This window comes from Actinia tenebrosa, unplaced genomic scaffold (assembly GCF_029948245.1).
Source record: "Actinia tenebrosa isolate PJP-AT-01 unplaced genomic scaffold, QUT_ActTen_1.0 PGA_scaffold7__59_contigs__length_16204524, whole genome shotgun sequence".
Taxonomy (NCBI): Eukaryota; Metazoa; Cnidaria; class Anthozoa; order Actiniaria; family Actiniidae; genus Actinia; species Actinia tenebrosa.
In genome coordinates, this window is record NW_028292584.1 from 16,052,544 (window position 1) to 16,071,279 (window position 18,736).

General features: G+C 37.8%; 2 protein-coding genes across 2 annotated transcripts in view; both read left to right on the top strand.

Moving 5' to 3' along the window:
• Nucleotides 1-18,736, top strand: part of LOC116287419 (protocadherin Fat 4) — a 49,601-nt gene that overhangs the window by 24,872 nt on the left and 5,993 nt on the right. The window contains exons 37-59 of the mRNA XM_031694100.2: nt 9-180; nt 832-932; nt 1,268-1,505; nt 2,034-2,296; nt 2,659-2,820; nt 3,409-3,586; nt 4,046-4,257; nt 4,826-4,996; nt 6,054-6,158; nt 6,770-6,884; nt 7,186-7,250; nt 8,319-8,534; nt 8,616-8,750; nt 9,367-9,485; nt 9,979-10,097; nt 10,395-10,532; nt 11,083-11,178; nt 11,439-11,485; nt 11,977-12,195; nt 13,307-13,395; nt 13,734-13,802; nt 14,476-14,547; nt 15,042-15,245. Coding sequence (XP_031549960.2) covers nt 9-180; nt 832-932; nt 1,268-1,505; nt 2,034-2,296; nt 2,659-2,820; nt 3,409-3,586; nt 4,046-4,257; nt 4,826-4,996; nt 6,054-6,158; nt 6,770-6,884; nt 7,186-7,250; nt 8,319-8,534; nt 8,616-8,750; nt 9,367-9,485; nt 9,979-10,097; nt 10,395-10,532; nt 11,083-11,178; nt 11,439-11,485; nt 11,977-12,195; nt 13,307-13,395; nt 13,734-13,802; nt 14,476-14,547; nt 15,042-15,245 — 3,305 coding nt within the window. The remainder of the gene's footprint in view (nt 1-8; nt 181-831; nt 933-1,267; nt 1,506-2,033; nt 2,297-2,658; nt 2,821-3,408; nt 3,587-4,045; nt 4,258-4,825; nt 4,997-6,053; nt 6,159-6,769; nt 6,885-7,185; nt 7,251-8,318; nt 8,535-8,615; nt 8,751-9,366; nt 9,486-9,978; nt 10,098-10,394; nt 10,533-11,082; nt 11,179-11,438; nt 11,486-11,976; nt 12,196-13,306; nt 13,396-13,733; nt 13,803-14,475; nt 14,548-15,041; nt 15,246-18,736) is intronic.
• Nucleotides 16,777-18,076, top strand: LOC116287421 (melanocyte-stimulating hormone receptor-like). Its single transcript, XM_031694102.2, has one exon. It carries the CDS (start codon nt 17,034-17,036, stop codon nt 18,057-18,059), a length of 1,026 nt encoding a protein of 341 aa, XP_031549962.2. The 5' UTR covers nt 16,777-17,033; the 3' UTR covers nt 18,060-18,076.

An 18,736-nucleotide genomic window follows, 5' to 3' on the forward strand; every position in this document is an offset into this window, starting at 1 on the left:
TTTTCTAGGTTATTATCACAGTAAAAGATATCAACGACAACGCTCCAGTTTTCCAAAAGTCATTGTACAATTTTGAGATACCTGAAAATGCAACTATTGGAGACATTCTAGGATCTATTAAAGCTGATGATAAAGATGCTGGAACCAATGGAAAAGTCATGTACTCCATCATATCAACAGGTAATGACTCAATAATACTTGACTTATATATGTAACGTAATAACTGCCACGTGATATTTCAAAAATCAAGATTTATGTGTGTCATCTTGGAAACAATTGTCCCTTTCACAGTTCCCTGCGCCATTTTGAAAGGTAGCCGAGCCTTTGCTGCATCGAAGCGAGACGAACGGTGAGCTTGCAATGATTAGAGACCTTTTTTAACACCTTGTCAAGTCTCATGTCTCTATCATTGCAAGCTCACCGTTCGACTCGCTTCGATGCAAAGGCACGGCTACCATTCAAGATGGCGCAGGAAACTGTCAAAGGTACTTTCGTCATGCAGCTGCTTTGGGGAACATATTGTGTCTTATCATATGACCCGTACGGCCCTGCTCGCGCGCTCTAATAAAACCATTGGAAAAAGTCACGTGATGGGGGCCGGACGGGTTGACGTAAGCGGGCCGGAAAAACCCCTCCGGCCCTGCTCGAATCCGTGCGCTTTCTTTTTCTTAATTATTTTTATTTTCGCTGCGCTCGGTCCGTACGACATGACCTCGAGCCAAATATTTTCCCGTACGGCCCTCCAACTCAGTCAATAAGTACATAGTATTTAGTGATAGCATTGGTTGTCTCTAATATTTATTTGACGACCAATCTTCATTTAATTCCTAGGAAATTTTATTCCATTTGCTCTTACGGCTTCGACTGGAATGTTGTCAGTCAACAAGTCTCTTGATCGAGAAGCGGTTTCGTCTTATGAGTTTACTGTACAGGTAAGCAGCAGCCTGTTACGGCTTTTTTCGTACACTCCATATTGCAAGACAATATATAGCTGCTAAGTGTGTTGTAATTCGAACGAAAAACGACCTCCGGCTCCAAAATAACAATTACTTCTACAGGCGTCTAATTGTTCTGGGTTTTTTTCCGTCTTCATAGCAGGATGTTTTGTACATATATTTAATTGTCAAAGTTAGAGAATAAAAAATAAATCCTGGGAATAAGCTGGGGCAAGATTTTAGCGATCTTTTTGTGTGATTGGACCCGGAAATGCGTCAAAACCTAAAAGCTCTATAGATCTTGATGCACCTTATGGTCCTATTTATCTTAGGCGTCAGACACAGGGAGCCCAAGCCTAAATAGGACAGCGCAGGTAAAAGTCCTGATCAAAGACATCAATGACAACAAACCCATATTTGGACAAAATGCGTATAACGTGAGCATACCTGAGAATACGCCTGGAGGAAGCGAGGTTCTTAAGCTTAATGCACAAGATGCTGATGAAGGTAGTAAAGGACAAGTGGGATATGCTATTCTTGATGGAAGTCAAGGGCACTTCATTATAGAAGGTAAGAATGCATAAGAATAATAACTATGAAAAGAGAATGGAGAAATATCCCTCGTGGCATACCAGTGTACCTTCCACATCTGATAGAAATAGAAAGAAAAGAAAAAGAGTAGTTATAGGTGATTGTATACATGTATATTGAGCAAAACCGCTTGGGCTAGCGATTCATGTATATGCGAACATTGAACATCAAAAAGGAATAAATATGAAAACAAGTTGATTTTGATCTATCTACCAAATCTACTTGAACGTAAAGTTTAATTTCTCCATTTTAGACCACGTGTCATTCTGTAAAGTATCATTTTTTTGTTTAACGTTTGCTCATGAGAAGACAACTGAATATGGATTCAACTCAAACAAATAATATTATTCTCAAGAAAATGACACGCGGTCTGAAATGGGTAAACATTACGCCCAAGTGGATTTGGTCCATTGCCTTGGCAGTCGTTCCATTATCCTCTAATATCTTATGTCTGTTAGTTTCTTAATATCGGTAGCTTATTATAGTCTCATTTTTTATTAAATCTAGAATGGACTGGCATCATCAGAACTGTTGGTTACCTTGACTACGAAACTAACCAATCATATACCATCAACATATCTGCCTCAGATAGTGGCACACCATCACTAAGGAATTATGTCATTGTGTTCGTCAATATCACAGACATCAATGACCACGCCCCTGTGTTCAACCAATCGCAGTACAGTGTTAATATCAGTGAAGACTCACCTGTTAATGCTAGTGTACTATTGGTTCAAGCCACGGACCTTGATCAAGGAACAAACGCAAAGGTATAGAGAATAGATGTTAGAAATATCACAACCTTATATTTTACAACCATCACCATCACTCCCCGTTGGGAGATCTTCCTTGAGGTTCCCTACACATCCACTACCACTACATTCTATATTTAAAATATACAACACTTAACTCGCTTGTTGATTCTTACGGAGGGAGGAAACCGCGGAGAACCCAGAGAAAAACCCTCGTGGCAGGGGAAAGAACAACACATCAAACAAACTCAATTCACATATGATCCCAGTCTGATCCGGGGTTCGAACCCGTACCACAGCGGTGAGCGGCGTGCGGTAAACCACTACGCCACCCATGCCTCAACCTTTAGAGCTAACTTAATCCCATTTTTCCTGATCAGATTTCCTTCTCGTTGGTGGACGATTTTGGTGTCTTTTCTATCCATCAAGACTCAGGAGAATTGACAATCAAGAGACAACTGGATCGAGAAGAAAAGGATTTCTTTCAGTTACAAGTGAAGGCAAAAGATCATGGCGCCCCTTCACTTTCCTCCACCGCATTGGTAAGCTGGAACAGTCAGTCGTCAACTCTATATTTATCACTACATTATGGCTGCATGTTTATGTTGTTGTTTTTTGATCAAAAGCTTTTGCCCATTTTGATGTCAGCGCATATCTTTATGTAAACAAGCTAAGCACAATAATTGCAGGCTCAACCGTTGTGCTCATGGCTAATCAAATTACAATTAGTCATAAAAACTAGACCTGGATAGAAACTAAATTTTTCAATAAGCCTGAAGCGAGATGACGTTTTACCCCCGACTCTAGACCTTAATAGTTTTAAAAATTCTTTCATATTAAAATTTTTGATTCCTTAGAGAATACAGGAACAATAGTCATAATTAAACAACAAAAGCAATGTGAATAGGATTATGGTCTAGAGACGGGGGTAAAACGTCATCTCGCTTCAGGCTTATTGACCCTCTTTACCTTGAGAATAAGATTCTTTGTTTGAGTCGTATCCATATTCATGTGTCTTCTCATGCGCAACCGAGCGCAACTGCTAAGCAAAAAAAAAAAAAAGATACTCTAGGGATGACGATTCTCTTTTCATTATTTGATAATATTTGGTATACTTTGTGACAATTCAGGTGAAGATCATTATCACAGACGTTAATGACAACACTCCAACGTTCTCTAAGCCGTCGTTCAACTTCCAAACCAGTGAAGATGCTATAAATGGGGCCATTCTTGGTTTGGTTACGGCTGTGGATAGAGATACTGGTGATAATGCTAGACTGAACTACTCGCTCACTGGTGCACGAAAAGGTATGTAAAATAGAACTTCCTCCCTCCGTAAAAATCGCCTAATTTTCATACATGAATCGAGAGTTCCGCGCTACTGCTCTAAGCGCATGTTAAAGAGTTCAAAAAGTAGGATAATGGGTTGTAAAAGATTCGCTATAATTTGATTGTATTTTTCTTATCAAGCACATTTTTTATTGGAAATTCAAGAGCAAGTAGCGTTAAATATACCAAAATATACCAAAATATACCAAAATATGACAAATGTTACAACCCATGATCCCACTTTTTGACCCTTTGAGCATGCGCTTAGAGCAGTAGCGAGGCCCCTTAGTGCATGTATTAGACCTGGCGTCGAAGGCTTAAACACAAGCCTTTTCACTAGATTTTTGCTCTTCAGAAAATATAAATTAGTCTCTTTAACGTAATCTTGTGCATTGTTTTATGCCAATCAATTTAAATCAAGGCATGCTTATATTTCAGATTTATTTCAAATTAATAGCCATACCGGGTCCCTTTCATTGGCTCATTCAGCAATAGGACTAGCCAATCAGAACATATCATTGCTGGTCACGTGTCGTGACTATGGCAGAAAATCATTATCATCTGACGTCAATGTCAGTGTTTTTATCTCTACCGGAAGTAGAAAGGTTCCTAAGCTGATTCCACGTCATCTCAATGTCAGTATTTATGAGGTAAGAAACTTAGCAATCTTACGTGACGTTATTTCCTTCCTCGTGTGCAATGCTCATCAGCTGAACCACGCGTTTTCAATACAATTTTTTCTGGCTGACAGCACATGGTGGTCAGTATTTGATCAACATTAGAAGAAGATAATGAGACTTTTGTCAGCAATAGGCCGTTTACACAATGAAATAATTTTACTACCACTACCAAAATGCTTTGCAAATTTTCTTTGTCATTTAAAGTTGTATTTCCTCATGAGAATAGTAAGACAATTGGTGAGCTTTGGTGGGAAATAACTGAAAAAAGAAAGTGTCCAATGAAGTGGTAGCGTTAGTAAATAACGCTATAATGTAAGTGACCTATTGTACCAAAGGAAATAAAGTCTGACCTAAGAACAAGTAGAAATAATGACTGACCGAAGAGAAAAGTTTGATAGAAGAAAGGACGAAGAAGAAATAAAAGAAAAAAGTATATTATATATAAATATCAAGTGTTTCTTTTTGCGTTCGCCAAATCAGCGGAAGATTATTGAAATGTTTGACTACTCACTATATATTTCTGCTGTATGTTTCACAGAATGCCTCAATAGGTAACTCCATTGTCAAGTTAAATGGATCCGACACAGTAAACAGTAACATAGACTACCTACTCCTGGCAGGGAATCATGGGAAGTTTTCTCTCAACTCAACCAATGGCGTGTTGACTCTGATTGGGAGTCTGGACCGAGAGACAAAGTCATCCTACACGGTAAGATAGTATCTATTGTTAATGTTACTCATCTAAGGCCTAGGGCAAACGTCGAACTTTCCATGCACCGAACTTAATTACATCAAAGAATGCCGCCTCCTTATCACATGATATCCATTGTTTTTAATGAGTTCGTTGCATGCAAAGTTCGACGTTTCATGTACTTTTGGGTATTTATATTCTTAGTTTTCCAATAGTCCCCCTCAAAGTTCTCTACGCCATCTTGAAAGGTAACCGTGCTTGTTCACCGTGACGGAGTGAGTAATGATAGAGAGATGAAAATAATTGTTCAAGTTATTCAACTTTCCATGCACCGAACTTAATTACATCATGCCGCCTCATTATCACATGATATCCATTGTTTTTAATGAGTTCGTTGCATGGAAAGTTCGACGTTTGCCCTAGCCCTAATATAGATTTACTCTCCAGTCCCATAAAACTGTCTGTGAGACTTTCCTCGCAACATCCATCACCATCTTTATTATTTATGTACAATATTATTGAGAATAGAGGTGTTGCACATGACGGCAGCCATGTTAGATGGCCAGCAGGAACGAATACAATCGTTTTACATGGGAAAGAATTCAATTCCCAAGAGGAAAGGAATTTTATTGTTCTGCCACCTAACCACAGGCAGCCCAAGCTGCTTGCTTGAACGGGTGTTTGCACGTGATGGTGCAAAACCTCTATAGGAACTTGTTGACTCATGTTATAAACAAACAGATTTATGACGAAGTTTATTGATGTCATTTAGATCAGATTAGTTCGTGGTGCGTGACTACTTTGGTCACGCAAGAAAAGTCTATCGTTTTACTTAGGCCTTGGGCAGGTCTACTCCTTATAGATCCCTCGAAATGCAGCTCTAATCATAGACTGATTCCATAAGTCGTAGTTTTCGATAAAAGAGCGAAAACACTGACTTATGGAATCAGTCTACTCTAATTGGAGTACATAAGAAAGCTAGTTTGTTTTGTCCTCCGAATAGAGCTACTTTGACATTACATGCAAGGGGTCTATTAGATTTTAATCATTATTGTTTCTTGTTATATATTAATAGTTATTCGCGATGGTTCAAGATCGAGCACTACCTATTTACTCTGACTATGGTAGTGTCTTCATCGACGTTCTGGATATCAATGATAATGAGCCAGCTTTTATTCAGGTACGTTTGGGTATTTATATTCTTAGTTTTCCAATAGCCCCCATCAAAGTTCTCTACGCCATCTTGAAAGGTAGCCGTGCTTGTTCACGGTGACGGGGTGAGGAATGATAGACATGTAAATATTTGTTCAAGTTGTTAAAGAGATCTCTATCATTGCAAGGCCACCATCGCCCTCGCTTTCATGCACAGGCTAGGTTACCTTTCAGAGAAAAAAAAACGTCCTTTTTTCATGAGGGTAGCACTTAATAGCCAGTGGCTAACAAACCTGTGGCCCTCATTCCATGATCGAATTAGAATTTAGGAGTTGATCTTGGGGGAGAGAGGAAAACTGGAGAACCCGGTAAACCCTCGAAGCACAGGAGAGAACCAACAAACAACTCTACTCATATACAACACCGAGCCCGGCGGGACTCGAACTCGGGTCGCATTGATGAGAGGCGAGCGCTCACACCGCTACGCCACCCGTGCTTGCCATTGCACTGGCACTGGTAAGTGTAAATGGGACTTTTGATTGCTATTTCAAAGTAGAAAAAAACAACAATTATTACCACCTATATGCGACCAGGGCCTTACTTATTTAATTCTCTATCCAATCTTATTAATAATCTTAGAAATCATTCGTGTTGCGCGTGCCTGAAAACACAGCCAATAGTTCCAAGGTGACCCAGGTCAAAGCTACTGACCCCGATCAAGGAATTAATGGTCAAGTCTTTTACTTCCTACAAGGTATGTAAATATAATTTTTTAATGGAAATATACACTTTGAATATTGAATAATCTTGGCAGCCATATTGCCTGGGTAGGACAGAAACAATAAAGTATTTTGCATGACAAGAGATTTCCCTTCCCGGTATTGGGATTTTTCAATTTTTCAATTTATTTTTGCTATACGACACACCCTTCCTAAATGATATGTATCCAACGTTATTCCTAAAATCCTTTACGAAACACTGTGAATAAGGATCAAAAACTGTGTTTTAATGAAACCATTATTTTTTCTCATGGATCTCTTTTTCTTCAATTGCAGGCGATTCTTCTACTACATTCTTCATCGATAACAAAACAGGAGACGTGTATACAAAAACTGCGCTCGTAAGGGACAAAGCTTTAATTTACACTTCTTTTCTTTTGTAGGATGTACTGGATGCGCAATTTACTTTGGAAAATTTAATCAATCATAATCGACATAGACTAGCCCACTTGCTCCAAGTCTTTCCTCCCGCAGGAGGTTTAATGAAGAAATAGAAAACGCGCGCGCGTGCTGTGTGCAGTTATAAAGCACGCGGGGATTGGCAGAACACGAGAGAAGTGTTAGGAGAAGCACGACGCATAGCGGAGTGCTTCTAGACACTTCTCGAGTGTTCTGTCAATCCCCAAGTTATAAAGCACGCGGGGGTTTGCAGAACATGAGAGTAGTGTTAGGAGAAGCACGACGCATAGCGAAGTGCTTCTCGAAGCTTCTCGAGTGTTCTGCCAACCCCCGCGTGCTTTATAACTTGTTCTGTCAATCCCCAAGTGCTTTATGACTTCACACAGCACAGCAAGCAAGTTTTTTTTATTTCTTTTATAAAATACCAATTACGTGAATGACGAAACTGAAAGTGCGTGCGCGTGCTGTGTGCTCTCATAAAGCACGCGCTCCCAACCAATCAGATTACGGGATTTAGAGTAGTTATTTTATAATTTCTATTCGAGCTCAACAAGCAAGCAACGGAGGACTTTTGGAAATACCTTTTTAGCTTGGGCGTCATTTTTTTCTCATTTCAGACCATGCGTCATTATTCTCTTGAACATAACATCCTTTGTTTTAGCTGCATACATTTTTATTTGTCTTCTCATTAAACAAAGAAATGATGCTCTAGTGAATGGAACGTGGCCTGGAATGGGAAGCATTACGCCCAAGCTAAAGATTTCTAGTTTACAACTGGTGCTATGTTTTTCCCAAAGATATCTTAAGATGCATTGCAAATAAAGTAGAGGTCGTGACAATGCTTCTCACAGCTGGCGCTATGTTTTCCACAAAGATATCTCAAGATGCATTGCGAATAAAGCAATCGTGAAAATGCACGAGGTTACCCATTCAGTTGACCAAAACGATTGATTCGGCTGATAGTTTGCTTATCCTTCATTCATGTACGTTGTTGTGTTTTCTTTTATTAGGACTACGAAACCACTCAATCGTACAACGTGACTGTCGTAGCAGAAAACACCCTCTCATCAGTGCGTCTGCGCAGTCTTCTTACCTTTACAATCAATGTTGAAGACATCCTGGACTCTAGGCCTTCCTTTCCACGTGATTGGCTGCAGACGAGCATAAAAGAAGATGCTCCGATTAGTTCGTTTGTGATTGACGTCAATGCCACGCTAAACGATAAGGTGATACAGTAACCCCCAAAATGCACTAGATATAAGGGAATAACCAGAGTAACCTTTGAATGATGTACGTTTTTTTTATAGATATCCAGTTTTGTATTTTATCGCCTGGTGCATAACCAGAGCAGTATCAACTCGCAACACTTTTTGGTGGAGCCGGACTCGGGAATTATCAGATCTCAAACACAACTAGACCGTGAAACAACTAGTAACTACACGGTAGGTAGGGCATAGGTCAACCATTAACATCTTATGGATACCCTGAAACCACCTCTGGGGTAATCTAAGTCAGGGCACGCCTAACTAACAGATCATATTTATTTTAAAACATTGTAAATAAATTACATTTCATATTTTATTTTTTATATCATCACTATATTGCATATCTATATATAGACATATTTTATCTTATTCATATTCATCAAAATATTAAATTAATTTATTTTCTTAATTTATTATATTTTATTTTGTGGCAGTACCTGCAAATTAGCAAAATATCCTTTATATTGAGCTAAGTGTATTTTTGACCACGTTGAATAGAGTTATTGTTTATTGAACCCTGAAACAACCTCTGGCTGATCTAAGTCAGGGTTTGGCTAACTCATAGATCGAATCCTGAAACAACCTCTCTGGGTTTATCTAAGTCACAGAAACTTGAACGCCAATAAGCTAAAAGAAATCGAATAAAGTAGTTAGATCAGTGGTTATTTTATGTTAGAATATTTCTGATCTCGCCTTCTGGTTCTTCTTTTACACTTATGTATATTTGTACAATTGTAAAATTTTATCTTTCTTGAAAAATTATTAGCCTCTTTAATCGTCGATTTAATTCCAGCTTGTCGTGGAGGCACGTGATCTACGAGGAACCAATGAATACAGAGCAATGACACACGTGGTGGTCGATGTGCTAGATGTTAATGATAATGATCCAGTTTTCAAGTTACAATCGTACACGTAAGTAGACAATGCACTATATTGAACGTAATTAATCTCATAATTAATCCCGATCCATCTTATCGATGCCATCAATGCATCCTTTCCATTCAATTACAATCATCTAATCATTTACCCACTCCATTCTGCGTCATTCCATCCATCCATTCATCTCTCCATTCCTCCCTATCTCCCTCTCTCCTACCCTCCCTCCCCTCCTACCCTCCCTCCCTCGCTCGCTCCCTCCCTCCCTCGCTCCCACGCTCCTTTCATTCCTCCTCCCTCTCTCCTACCCTCCCTTCTCTCCTACCCTCCCTCCTTCGCTCCCTCGCTCCTTTCATTCCTCCATATATCCCTCCCTCCATGCATTCCTCCTTACATCCATCGGTTCTATCCATCACATCCCAATCAAATCCTTCTATCAATCTATCCATCGACTCCGTCTCACTAGTATGACACGTGCATTTTGATCTACCAAAACGAATTCGACTGAAACTTTTATTATTGTATACAGGTTTTCCCCCAAGGAAACGTCATCAGTCGGTGATGTGATTGGACAACTACAAGCACGTGACGCTGACAAAGATGAGAACGCAGTGACACTTTACGAAATTTCTGACGGAAATCAAAATGGTGTGTTTGACCATATGACTTTTATTTAAAACAAAAACAAAAACAAAACAAAAAACAAAAAAACCCCGATATTCACTCTATAGACCTCATGCATGTGACGTGAAAGGAGTTCGAACTGGAGGACAAAACAAAATAATTTCAATTTCCTGAGAATTGGAAATCTATTGTTATGTCCCCCAAATTGAACTGCTTTCCGACGTGCTGCAAGGAGTCTATTAAAAATCATCAAGACAGTTATTGTGCTATGAATTAATTGTTTCTTCGAGCAAAATTAATTTAATGTTTTCCTGGTTTCAGGGTACTTTGAAATGAATTCCAACGATGGTAGAATTGTTATTGCAAAACTATTAGATTTTGAGGCACAGTCGACGTTTACACTTAAAGTAAGAGCATACGACAAGAAAAAAGCCGTTACGGCTCGACGAAAGCGAGATGGTAAGACCTTCTGCTGCTGCTTACCTCCCCCAGCCCCGTTCCCATATCCATCCCCTGCTAGTCTGCTTTCCTTCTTTCCTCACCTCCTTCCTTCTACTCTTTCCCTCATACCCTCCTCATTTTTTTCCATTTCCTTCCTTACTTTCTATTTTCCTTTGCTCTTTCCTTCATTCTTTCTTTCGTTCGTTCGTTCGTTCGTTCGTTCGTTCGTTCGTTCGTTCGTTCGTTCGTTCGTTCGTTCGTTCGTTCGTTCGTTCGTTCTTTCGTTCGTTCGTTCGTTCGTTCGTTCGTTCTTTCGTTCGTTTGTGAGTCAATTCGTCAGTTCGTTCGTTCGTTCGTTCGTCCGTCCGTCCGTCCCTCCCTCCCTCCCTCCCTTCCTCCCTCCCTCCCTCCATCCCTCTTTTCTTCCTTTATTTCTTTCCTTCTCTCCTCCTATCCTTTTTTTATTTATTCCATCCTCCTTAATTCCTCCTCTGTTTTCTCAATTTGTTTCTTTCTGAAACATTTCCTCATGACCTCATGCGAAGATCATCTCATTGCATTTTTTTAGTGTCATCACCAAGTTATTCCGAAGCAACAGTAACAGTCAAGGTACAAGACGAGAACGATAATCCACCAGTCTTTACTCAGCAAGTCTATCTCGGAAGTGAGTACAGACTGACCCCCCTTTTGACGTCGGACCATTATTATTCCTTTTAAGTGCCAGTAGCTCAGCAGAACTCCTGACCAGCCTGAAGAATTTATAATATTAATAATGACTTCATTGGATATACAGAATGATTGGGAATCCAATAGTCTACTTTTTGGTCGGTTTTTTTTTTTTTTCTTTTTGGTGTTCCGTCCAAAACAAATAATACCTTATTTTTCCTGTTTGAAGTTCATCACATTGTTTTCTTATTATGATAGGTTTTTATCCTGAAACTTCAGAAAGTGCAGTTCTGGTGACAGTGAAGGTGAGATCAATTTGAACATTTTATTAACTCACACACACATAAATATATACAAGTATTCACAGGAGTAATATTAATGAGTAATGAAAAAAGAGAAGGAAAAAGGCGTCTCGTAGTCGTAAACCACCTTTTTCATGGTTGATCTTTTTGCCAGGTTTTTGTGTTCATATTTCTCTTTAAAAAATATCTATTTAAAGAATTTGTTACCATCTTTTTTAATTTTTTGGAAGCAATTGATTGCCCTTTGCCTTCGGCAACGGCTAAAAATTGCTTGCTCTCCACTAACAAATGACGTTATTTTGCTCGACCTCGTCCAATAATAGAGCCCTTGCTTGTGACGTCAAAGGAGCTCAATTTGGAGGACTAAACAAAAGAATGTTAATCTATTGAGAATTAGAAACCTATTATGTCCTCCAAATTGAACTGTATTCCAAATAGCTGCAAGGAGTCCATTGCTTATTTTTCGTAACTTTGTTTATTTACGACTCTAAAAGGCAATCGATAATGACTCGGGAAGTAACAGCATCGTACGATACTACACCACAAACGAATCTCGCCCGGGAGTATTGTCGCTGAACTCTTTGACAGGTCACGTGATTCATAACAAGTCAGTCTTGAATGACACAACTACAAGTTATTCTATCCATGTGTCTGCAAGAGATAACAATGGCATGTCTCCATACAACACTGCTAGTAATCCCGTCATGGTTATGGTGAGTCTAGTGAAATCGTAATTATAGAGCTTAAGCATCAGGTTTACCGCTAACTGCAAACCCGCGCTAACCGCTGGGGATCAGTTCCAGAAACACGCCCGCAAACACTCAGGATAAGTAAATTTCATTATGGCGGCTCTTCCAGCAACAACTTCGTTAAAGATGATGTTACACGGGACGATTCGCAACGACGATTTTTCGCGATACGCCGATTTTCGGATTCAGCAACGCGTTGCAAGTTTTTGATTCACCTTCAAAAACTCGCAACGCTGAATGGCGAATTTTATGCCAGTTGATTCGGATACCAGCTTCAACAACGATTTTTCGCGCAACGCATACCCAAAATGCACTTCAATACTCTCATAGAAGCGAGGCGATGCCAACAAGCAAGATGGCGGCTTTGAAATCGCTAACAATCGTGCCGCGTAACATGTTGATTTCGAACGAACGTTGCGTGAAAAGTTTACTCGTGTATCATGCATTAAAAATCGACGATTTGTATCGCGAAAAGTCGTCGTTGCGAATCATCCTGTGTAACATCAACTTGAGACGCCATGCTGAATATCTAAAGTTTGAAGAAAAAACTGACGTCGAACTGCAGTTTGAGGTTTGAGGTACTTGGCGAGAACGTCTTGTTAAAGGTCTCTATTATCTTCACAGTTACCATTACACTGGTTGTCATTTGTTATTTGTTTTAATCATAAAACAATGATCAGTATGGTTAACATGAATTAATTAATTTTCATTAATTTTCATCACCATCGGTTATCACTATGGCTACACACATGAACTCATTTTCACGATGGTTACCATCAGGCAATTATCCCTATGGTTACCTTCATTAACTCATCATCACCATAGTAACCATTACTAGAGGTTATCATCAGTATGGTTGTCATGAATTCGCCATCATCACCATGGTAACAATGAACTCGTCATCACTATGGTTACAATAATTAACTATCATCATCCTATGGCTACCATTACCTTATCAAATCCATTACAATCACCAATGTCAGTTATAGATTAATTTTTAAATAATATTCAGTTGTTTGGCATCGTCTGTTTATTTCGTGGCGTGTTTAGCAAGGATGTCTTCTTACTTTAACAGGTATTCTATTTGACTTCAAACAACGCTGTCACTTTGGCGATTGGAGTCCCATTATCCTTCGTCCGAGCCAATCGTCAGCAACTGGAAGAGTAAGTAGGGTCACTTAATTGGTTTCTTTTCATAAAGGATGGGATGAGAATCACTTTTTTGCTCAAAAATACGAATATAAATAAAAAACGTTTTTTTCCCACCGAAATTTGATTGAGAATTTTTTTAATTTTCAAATGCCAGCCCCTCCCCCTCCCCCTTTTTCAATATGCTGCGCGGTCCCTGCTTCTACAAAGTTTTGAAGTTTTGTAATTGTGAGTACTTTAGCATTATTACAAACGGGAAATTTGAAAACCATAATTTCTATAGCCCCTGGCTCCTCCTTTCCTGACTTATACTTTGAAGAAAAATATAATCTTTCCTTTCTGTGTTTCTACAGCCTACTCAGAAACGTAACAGGACAAAGAGTTATCCTGAAAAGTTTGACACAGTCTCCAGATGACCCATTGTAAGTACTTTAACAATGTAATGGTAATATGTTTAGAGCGGTATGGAAGTGCCGTAATTGGACGTGACTTGAATTACCATGAAGTGACGTGACTGTAAAATGACGTGACGTGACGTAACGTGACATACCTTAGCTTTGACATCACAGAACCGAGCCCGTGACCAAATCTTTTGATTAAATGAACAATCTAGTACCCTATGGTTCAAGGTTATATTCTTTTATAAAAAAAATCATATACCTAAATGTAAAATGGGTCTGCTCACAAACATCCTCACATTACGTCTAAGTGACTTATAGGTTGTGACCAAGGCCTTCTTTTATATACGCATTTACTGTGTCTATAATTAGCCATTCCGTGATTGAGAAAAAAACTGGGTCGGACTGGCATTGCAGTGCATTGTGGGCCTGTTTAAAGGAACATATTTTCAAGGTGGCGTCTGTTTCGTCCCCTAAGGAAGTTTGGCAATTCGACCCAGGTTTTTTTCTCGACCACGGAATGCCTAATACAATTATTTAAAACATGCATCTTGAATGTGTTAGCGAACGCAGTTATTTGTACACGTTTTTTGCTGTTAATGATTATTGAGTAATTTTGTTTGAAGAAACGTTTATTTTATGCCTCATGAATGATGATAAGTCCATCGCATTGAAGTTATGATTATTGTTGTTCCAGACAAACCATTGCAATAGTTCATCTCGTCAACAGCAGCTCTATGACAGTCCTCAACAGGGATCAAGCAACCAAGTATGATTTAAAATATGCGACAGGGAAATTTAGTAAAAGACAAAGGATTTCTTTGTCTTCTAAATTTCCCTCATGTTCTATGCATGCGGGAAATTTGGGTTTGTAAAGCCCTCGGAAGACAAAAGAATCCGAGGTGATCATGGTATTACTCAAAATATAATATGACTATTCCTTGATAATACATCTAAGATACTAGCCTCCTTTTAAACGTTGCGTGAAGACCCTAAGAACGGCTGTAAAGGAGGCTACTAAGATACAAAAGCTCTGAAAAAAAAAAAAAAAAAAAAATGTAGATGAAACAACGACTACATAAACAGAAACCTTAAGTTTGATCATAACTAAGCGACTAAGCGAGAGAAAATATTACTATGAATAAATACACCTTAAATCAGAAACATCGTTTTAAAATGACCAAATGGTTTTTAGAGTCGCAGGATTAGAAGATAGAGAGATTTTACCTTAGTTTTTTTTTTTTTTTTTTTTTTTTTTTTCAGGATTCTAACTGACAAATCCGGAGAACTCGAAACACGATATCCTGAATGGAAAATCAGAGTGATTACAGTTTATTCACCTAATACTTCAGCAAAGCGCAAGACTGGGTACTTTAGCTTCTATATGGCAGCAATCATGTTGTTTGCCGTTCTGATTGGAATTGTGGGATTGATTGGGCTCATTGTTATATTCAGATATAAACAACGGTAAGTAATGAAGCCATGAAGAATAAACTAATTAATTAACAAACAAAGGAATTAATGAACGAGGTAACGAACAAAGGAAATAACTATTGGATGGATGGAAGGATGGATGGATGGACGGACGGAAAAACGGATGGATGGATGGATGGATGGATAAATAGGCACCTAAATTTAAAACGGTTTCAGCAAAGAATTGTGAACGAAGGAACAAACGAACGAACGAATGAACGGAACGAATCAATGGATTAATGAACAAACGAACGATTAAATGAATCAAATGAGCACACCTTAATTAAAAACGTTTTAGACAAGAAGTCTAAATATGTTCAACACGAATTACGATTTTTTTTGTTTTTTTTTTTTGTTTGTAATTCGGCAGAAATTATATATTTTCTAAAATAATTTCATAAATAAAATAAAAAATCATTGGCGTCATGACTGTAAATTGGATATTGGTGATGCATTGACTCAAATGAAAAATTTCACGCGTTTTTGTAAAAACGGAGTAATTTCCCGAGCCCTCCTATAGTGATTTTACTTGGCCCGTTAAACGAAGTCGTATCATTAGTGGGTAATAGTCAAAAGAAAACAATGTTGTTTGTGTCTACTTCTACGTATTAAGTCGACTGTATTCTCACTGGCCAATTAAAATCACTCTAGCTTAAGTAAACACAAATCACCATGGCAACAGTGAAATTTCACCTCAAATTTGGAAGTAATTTGTCCTTCATGGTAATACGTGTAAGACTTTCTTTTTTTCTTATCCGCTTTACAAGACGAGTAATCGAGTATTACGCGTTGCTTTCGTATTGTACGTTTTCATTTCCGATTGTTTAATTTAACTGTACTTGTCACACCTAGCCTGTCGAGTGATCGCCCGAAAGCACGGGCAACAAATATTAATTTCTACGAAAATTTATCTTATTACCAGCAAAACTATAAATTAGAAAAAATGATAAAACTTTACTGATCATTAGTCCGCTTCGGACGATCGTCCATCATCAGGGATTCGGCTGAAATGAAAAAAAAATAATTTTTTTTTAGCAAAATAACTATTTTAAAATATTTGTTGTATTGTTAAAAAACTGAGCGTAGAAGAAAGGACGTACAATTATCTTCGAAACCAATGTACAACGAAATTCTGAAGGGTTTTAGTAATTTGTTATAATTTAAAAAAAAAAAAAAAAAAAAAAAAAAAAAAAGTAATTTGTTATAATGATTCCAAAACAATTACGATGGTTAAAAGTTTTTACTTTGTTTGTATTTCGTTACTTGCTCTACCGACGTCTTTCAACATCTGTCTTCCTAAAAATTAAAATACCAATCTCATTTAAGTAAAACCATTCAAGCAGCTTTCACTTTTCCCTCGCCTTCGTAGCATGACGTCTATTCGCATAAATTTCATTCTGGAATTATTTTCCATCATATTAAGAATGATACAAGATTTTATTTTGATGCAGCTTGAGAATTATTTACAAGATATATTTAACATCCACGGTATTAAAATTCTTGTGGAAAAAAATGTATTCTTTAAGTTCGATTCAGAAGGTCTTGTTTGTTGAAAGCTAAAATTAGTTAGGGACCGGAAAACGACATCTGCCACTAGTGACCAATCACAAGTGCAGCTTGAGGCTTAATTTCCTTATTCATTTAAACCAACAAAAAAGAAGAAAATGAATAGAGGCATTTCAATTCGAAGCTAATCTTCCGTAAAGCAAACAGAATATTCCCTTTGTCATGTTTTCGAACCCCTGAGCTCGGTGTTGGACGAATTGGGCCACGGAAAAAGTCATGGATACCTTGTTGAACGAAACCTTATTCCAAGAGAATCAGCAACAATGTTATTACCTGGACATTTTACCTTCCATAGTTCGAAGTAATAGCATCTATTTTTTGGAAGTATTTCTCTGTTTTGTAAACGGTATTTCATCGATCATCGCTGTCTCTGCAAATTTGATAATCATCATCGTTATCTGTAAAAATCCTGCTCTTCACAGCAATTCAAATTTTCTTCTCTGTTGCTTGGCTTTTCCCGATGCGTTAGTGGGATTCGTGGTTCAACCGAGTTACATTGCATCAAAAATAGGAGAATTATTGAACATTTTCTCATTACAGTGTGAAGCAAGAATGTTAATGGAAAGTACTGGTCTCATCAGCGCCGGTGCCTCATTATGTACCCTGGCTGCAATCACCCTAGACATGTTTCTTGCTCTCTATCTCCATTTACGATACAAGGACTTGGTTACCAAACGTCGGTTGCTAGCTTTAGTTATTTTAGCATGGATTGTGGTATCAGTTGCAGCACTTTTAAGACTATGGCTTGATAATACGATAATAGGAATTGCTGTCGTTTTAGGCCTTACGTTCAACTTGATAATAATTATAGTTTCCTATAATAAGATCCTTAAAGTCGTTCGTCGTCATTCAAAACAGATATATGGCACTGGGCAGACATCTACTCTCTCAACCAATAAACGCGGTAGAGAGGTTCTAAAACATAAAAAGTTTGTCTACACGATGATGTACGTCGTTGTTATCGTTATGTTGTCTTACATTCCTTTGGGAGGCGTCGTTTTCGTTTATATTTACAAGGGGAATTACAGGAATTTACAATTAGCTTTTGATATTACAGTCTCTTTAATGTTATTAACTTCAAGTATCAACCCCGTTTATTACTTCTTCAGAATAACTGAAGTAAGAAAAGCTGTTTTGAAAACACTAAAAAAGACACGCATTGAAGATGCAAGTTTAGGTAACATTTCAAGAAGAGGTACTAATTGGGTTCAAAGCGAAATACGCCAAACAACAAACGTATAAAGTAAAACTTTAACGACTATAAGTCTTGTAAAATATTTAAGAACTTTTTTGTTAATAAAGTATGGTTTTGATATCTTTTTTAGCCGAAAAATTGATTGTAAAAGACAATTCCAGAATTCGCTTGGATGACCAAGAAACAATGTTTTGAAGTCAAGACTGAACTTGATTCTTAGTTAATTTATCAAGTTCAATCGCGACTTGAAACTGTCGTTTCGTGAATGGAATTCGGAAAGGTCGATTTTTAGCGAATGCTGCATCCTGGTTCTCAAGCTCGTTTATACATTAAACAAATCGATATCAAGTTTTTTATGTATTTTATGGACGATAAATTGCGTCGTCAAATTTTCAAAGTAGTGTGGATCTACGAGGCGAACCGATCTTAGTGATCAAAACAGCCAACGAAAAGAGCGCGCGCTCGTTAACGTCAGCTTATTTGCCTGTTTGATAAAGACTAGTCAATCAGCGCGCGAGAAATTTCTAAGTCATTGTAAAATAATCAATAGAAACTTATTCTAAAGAGCTTTTGTCAATTTCTCCGTTCTATATTAATATTAATTAATTATCTAATAGCATTAATTATTAATTAGCATTAATCATATATTAATATTAATTAATTATCTATTAGTATTAATTATTAATTAATATTAATACTTAATTAGTAATAATTAGTTATTAGA

Excerpts from the sequence above, each read along its gene's own strand:
- LOC116287421 (XM_031694102.2), top strand. The coding sequence starts at position 17,034 with ATGGATACCTTGTTGAACGAAACCTTATTCCAAGAGAATCAGCAACAA.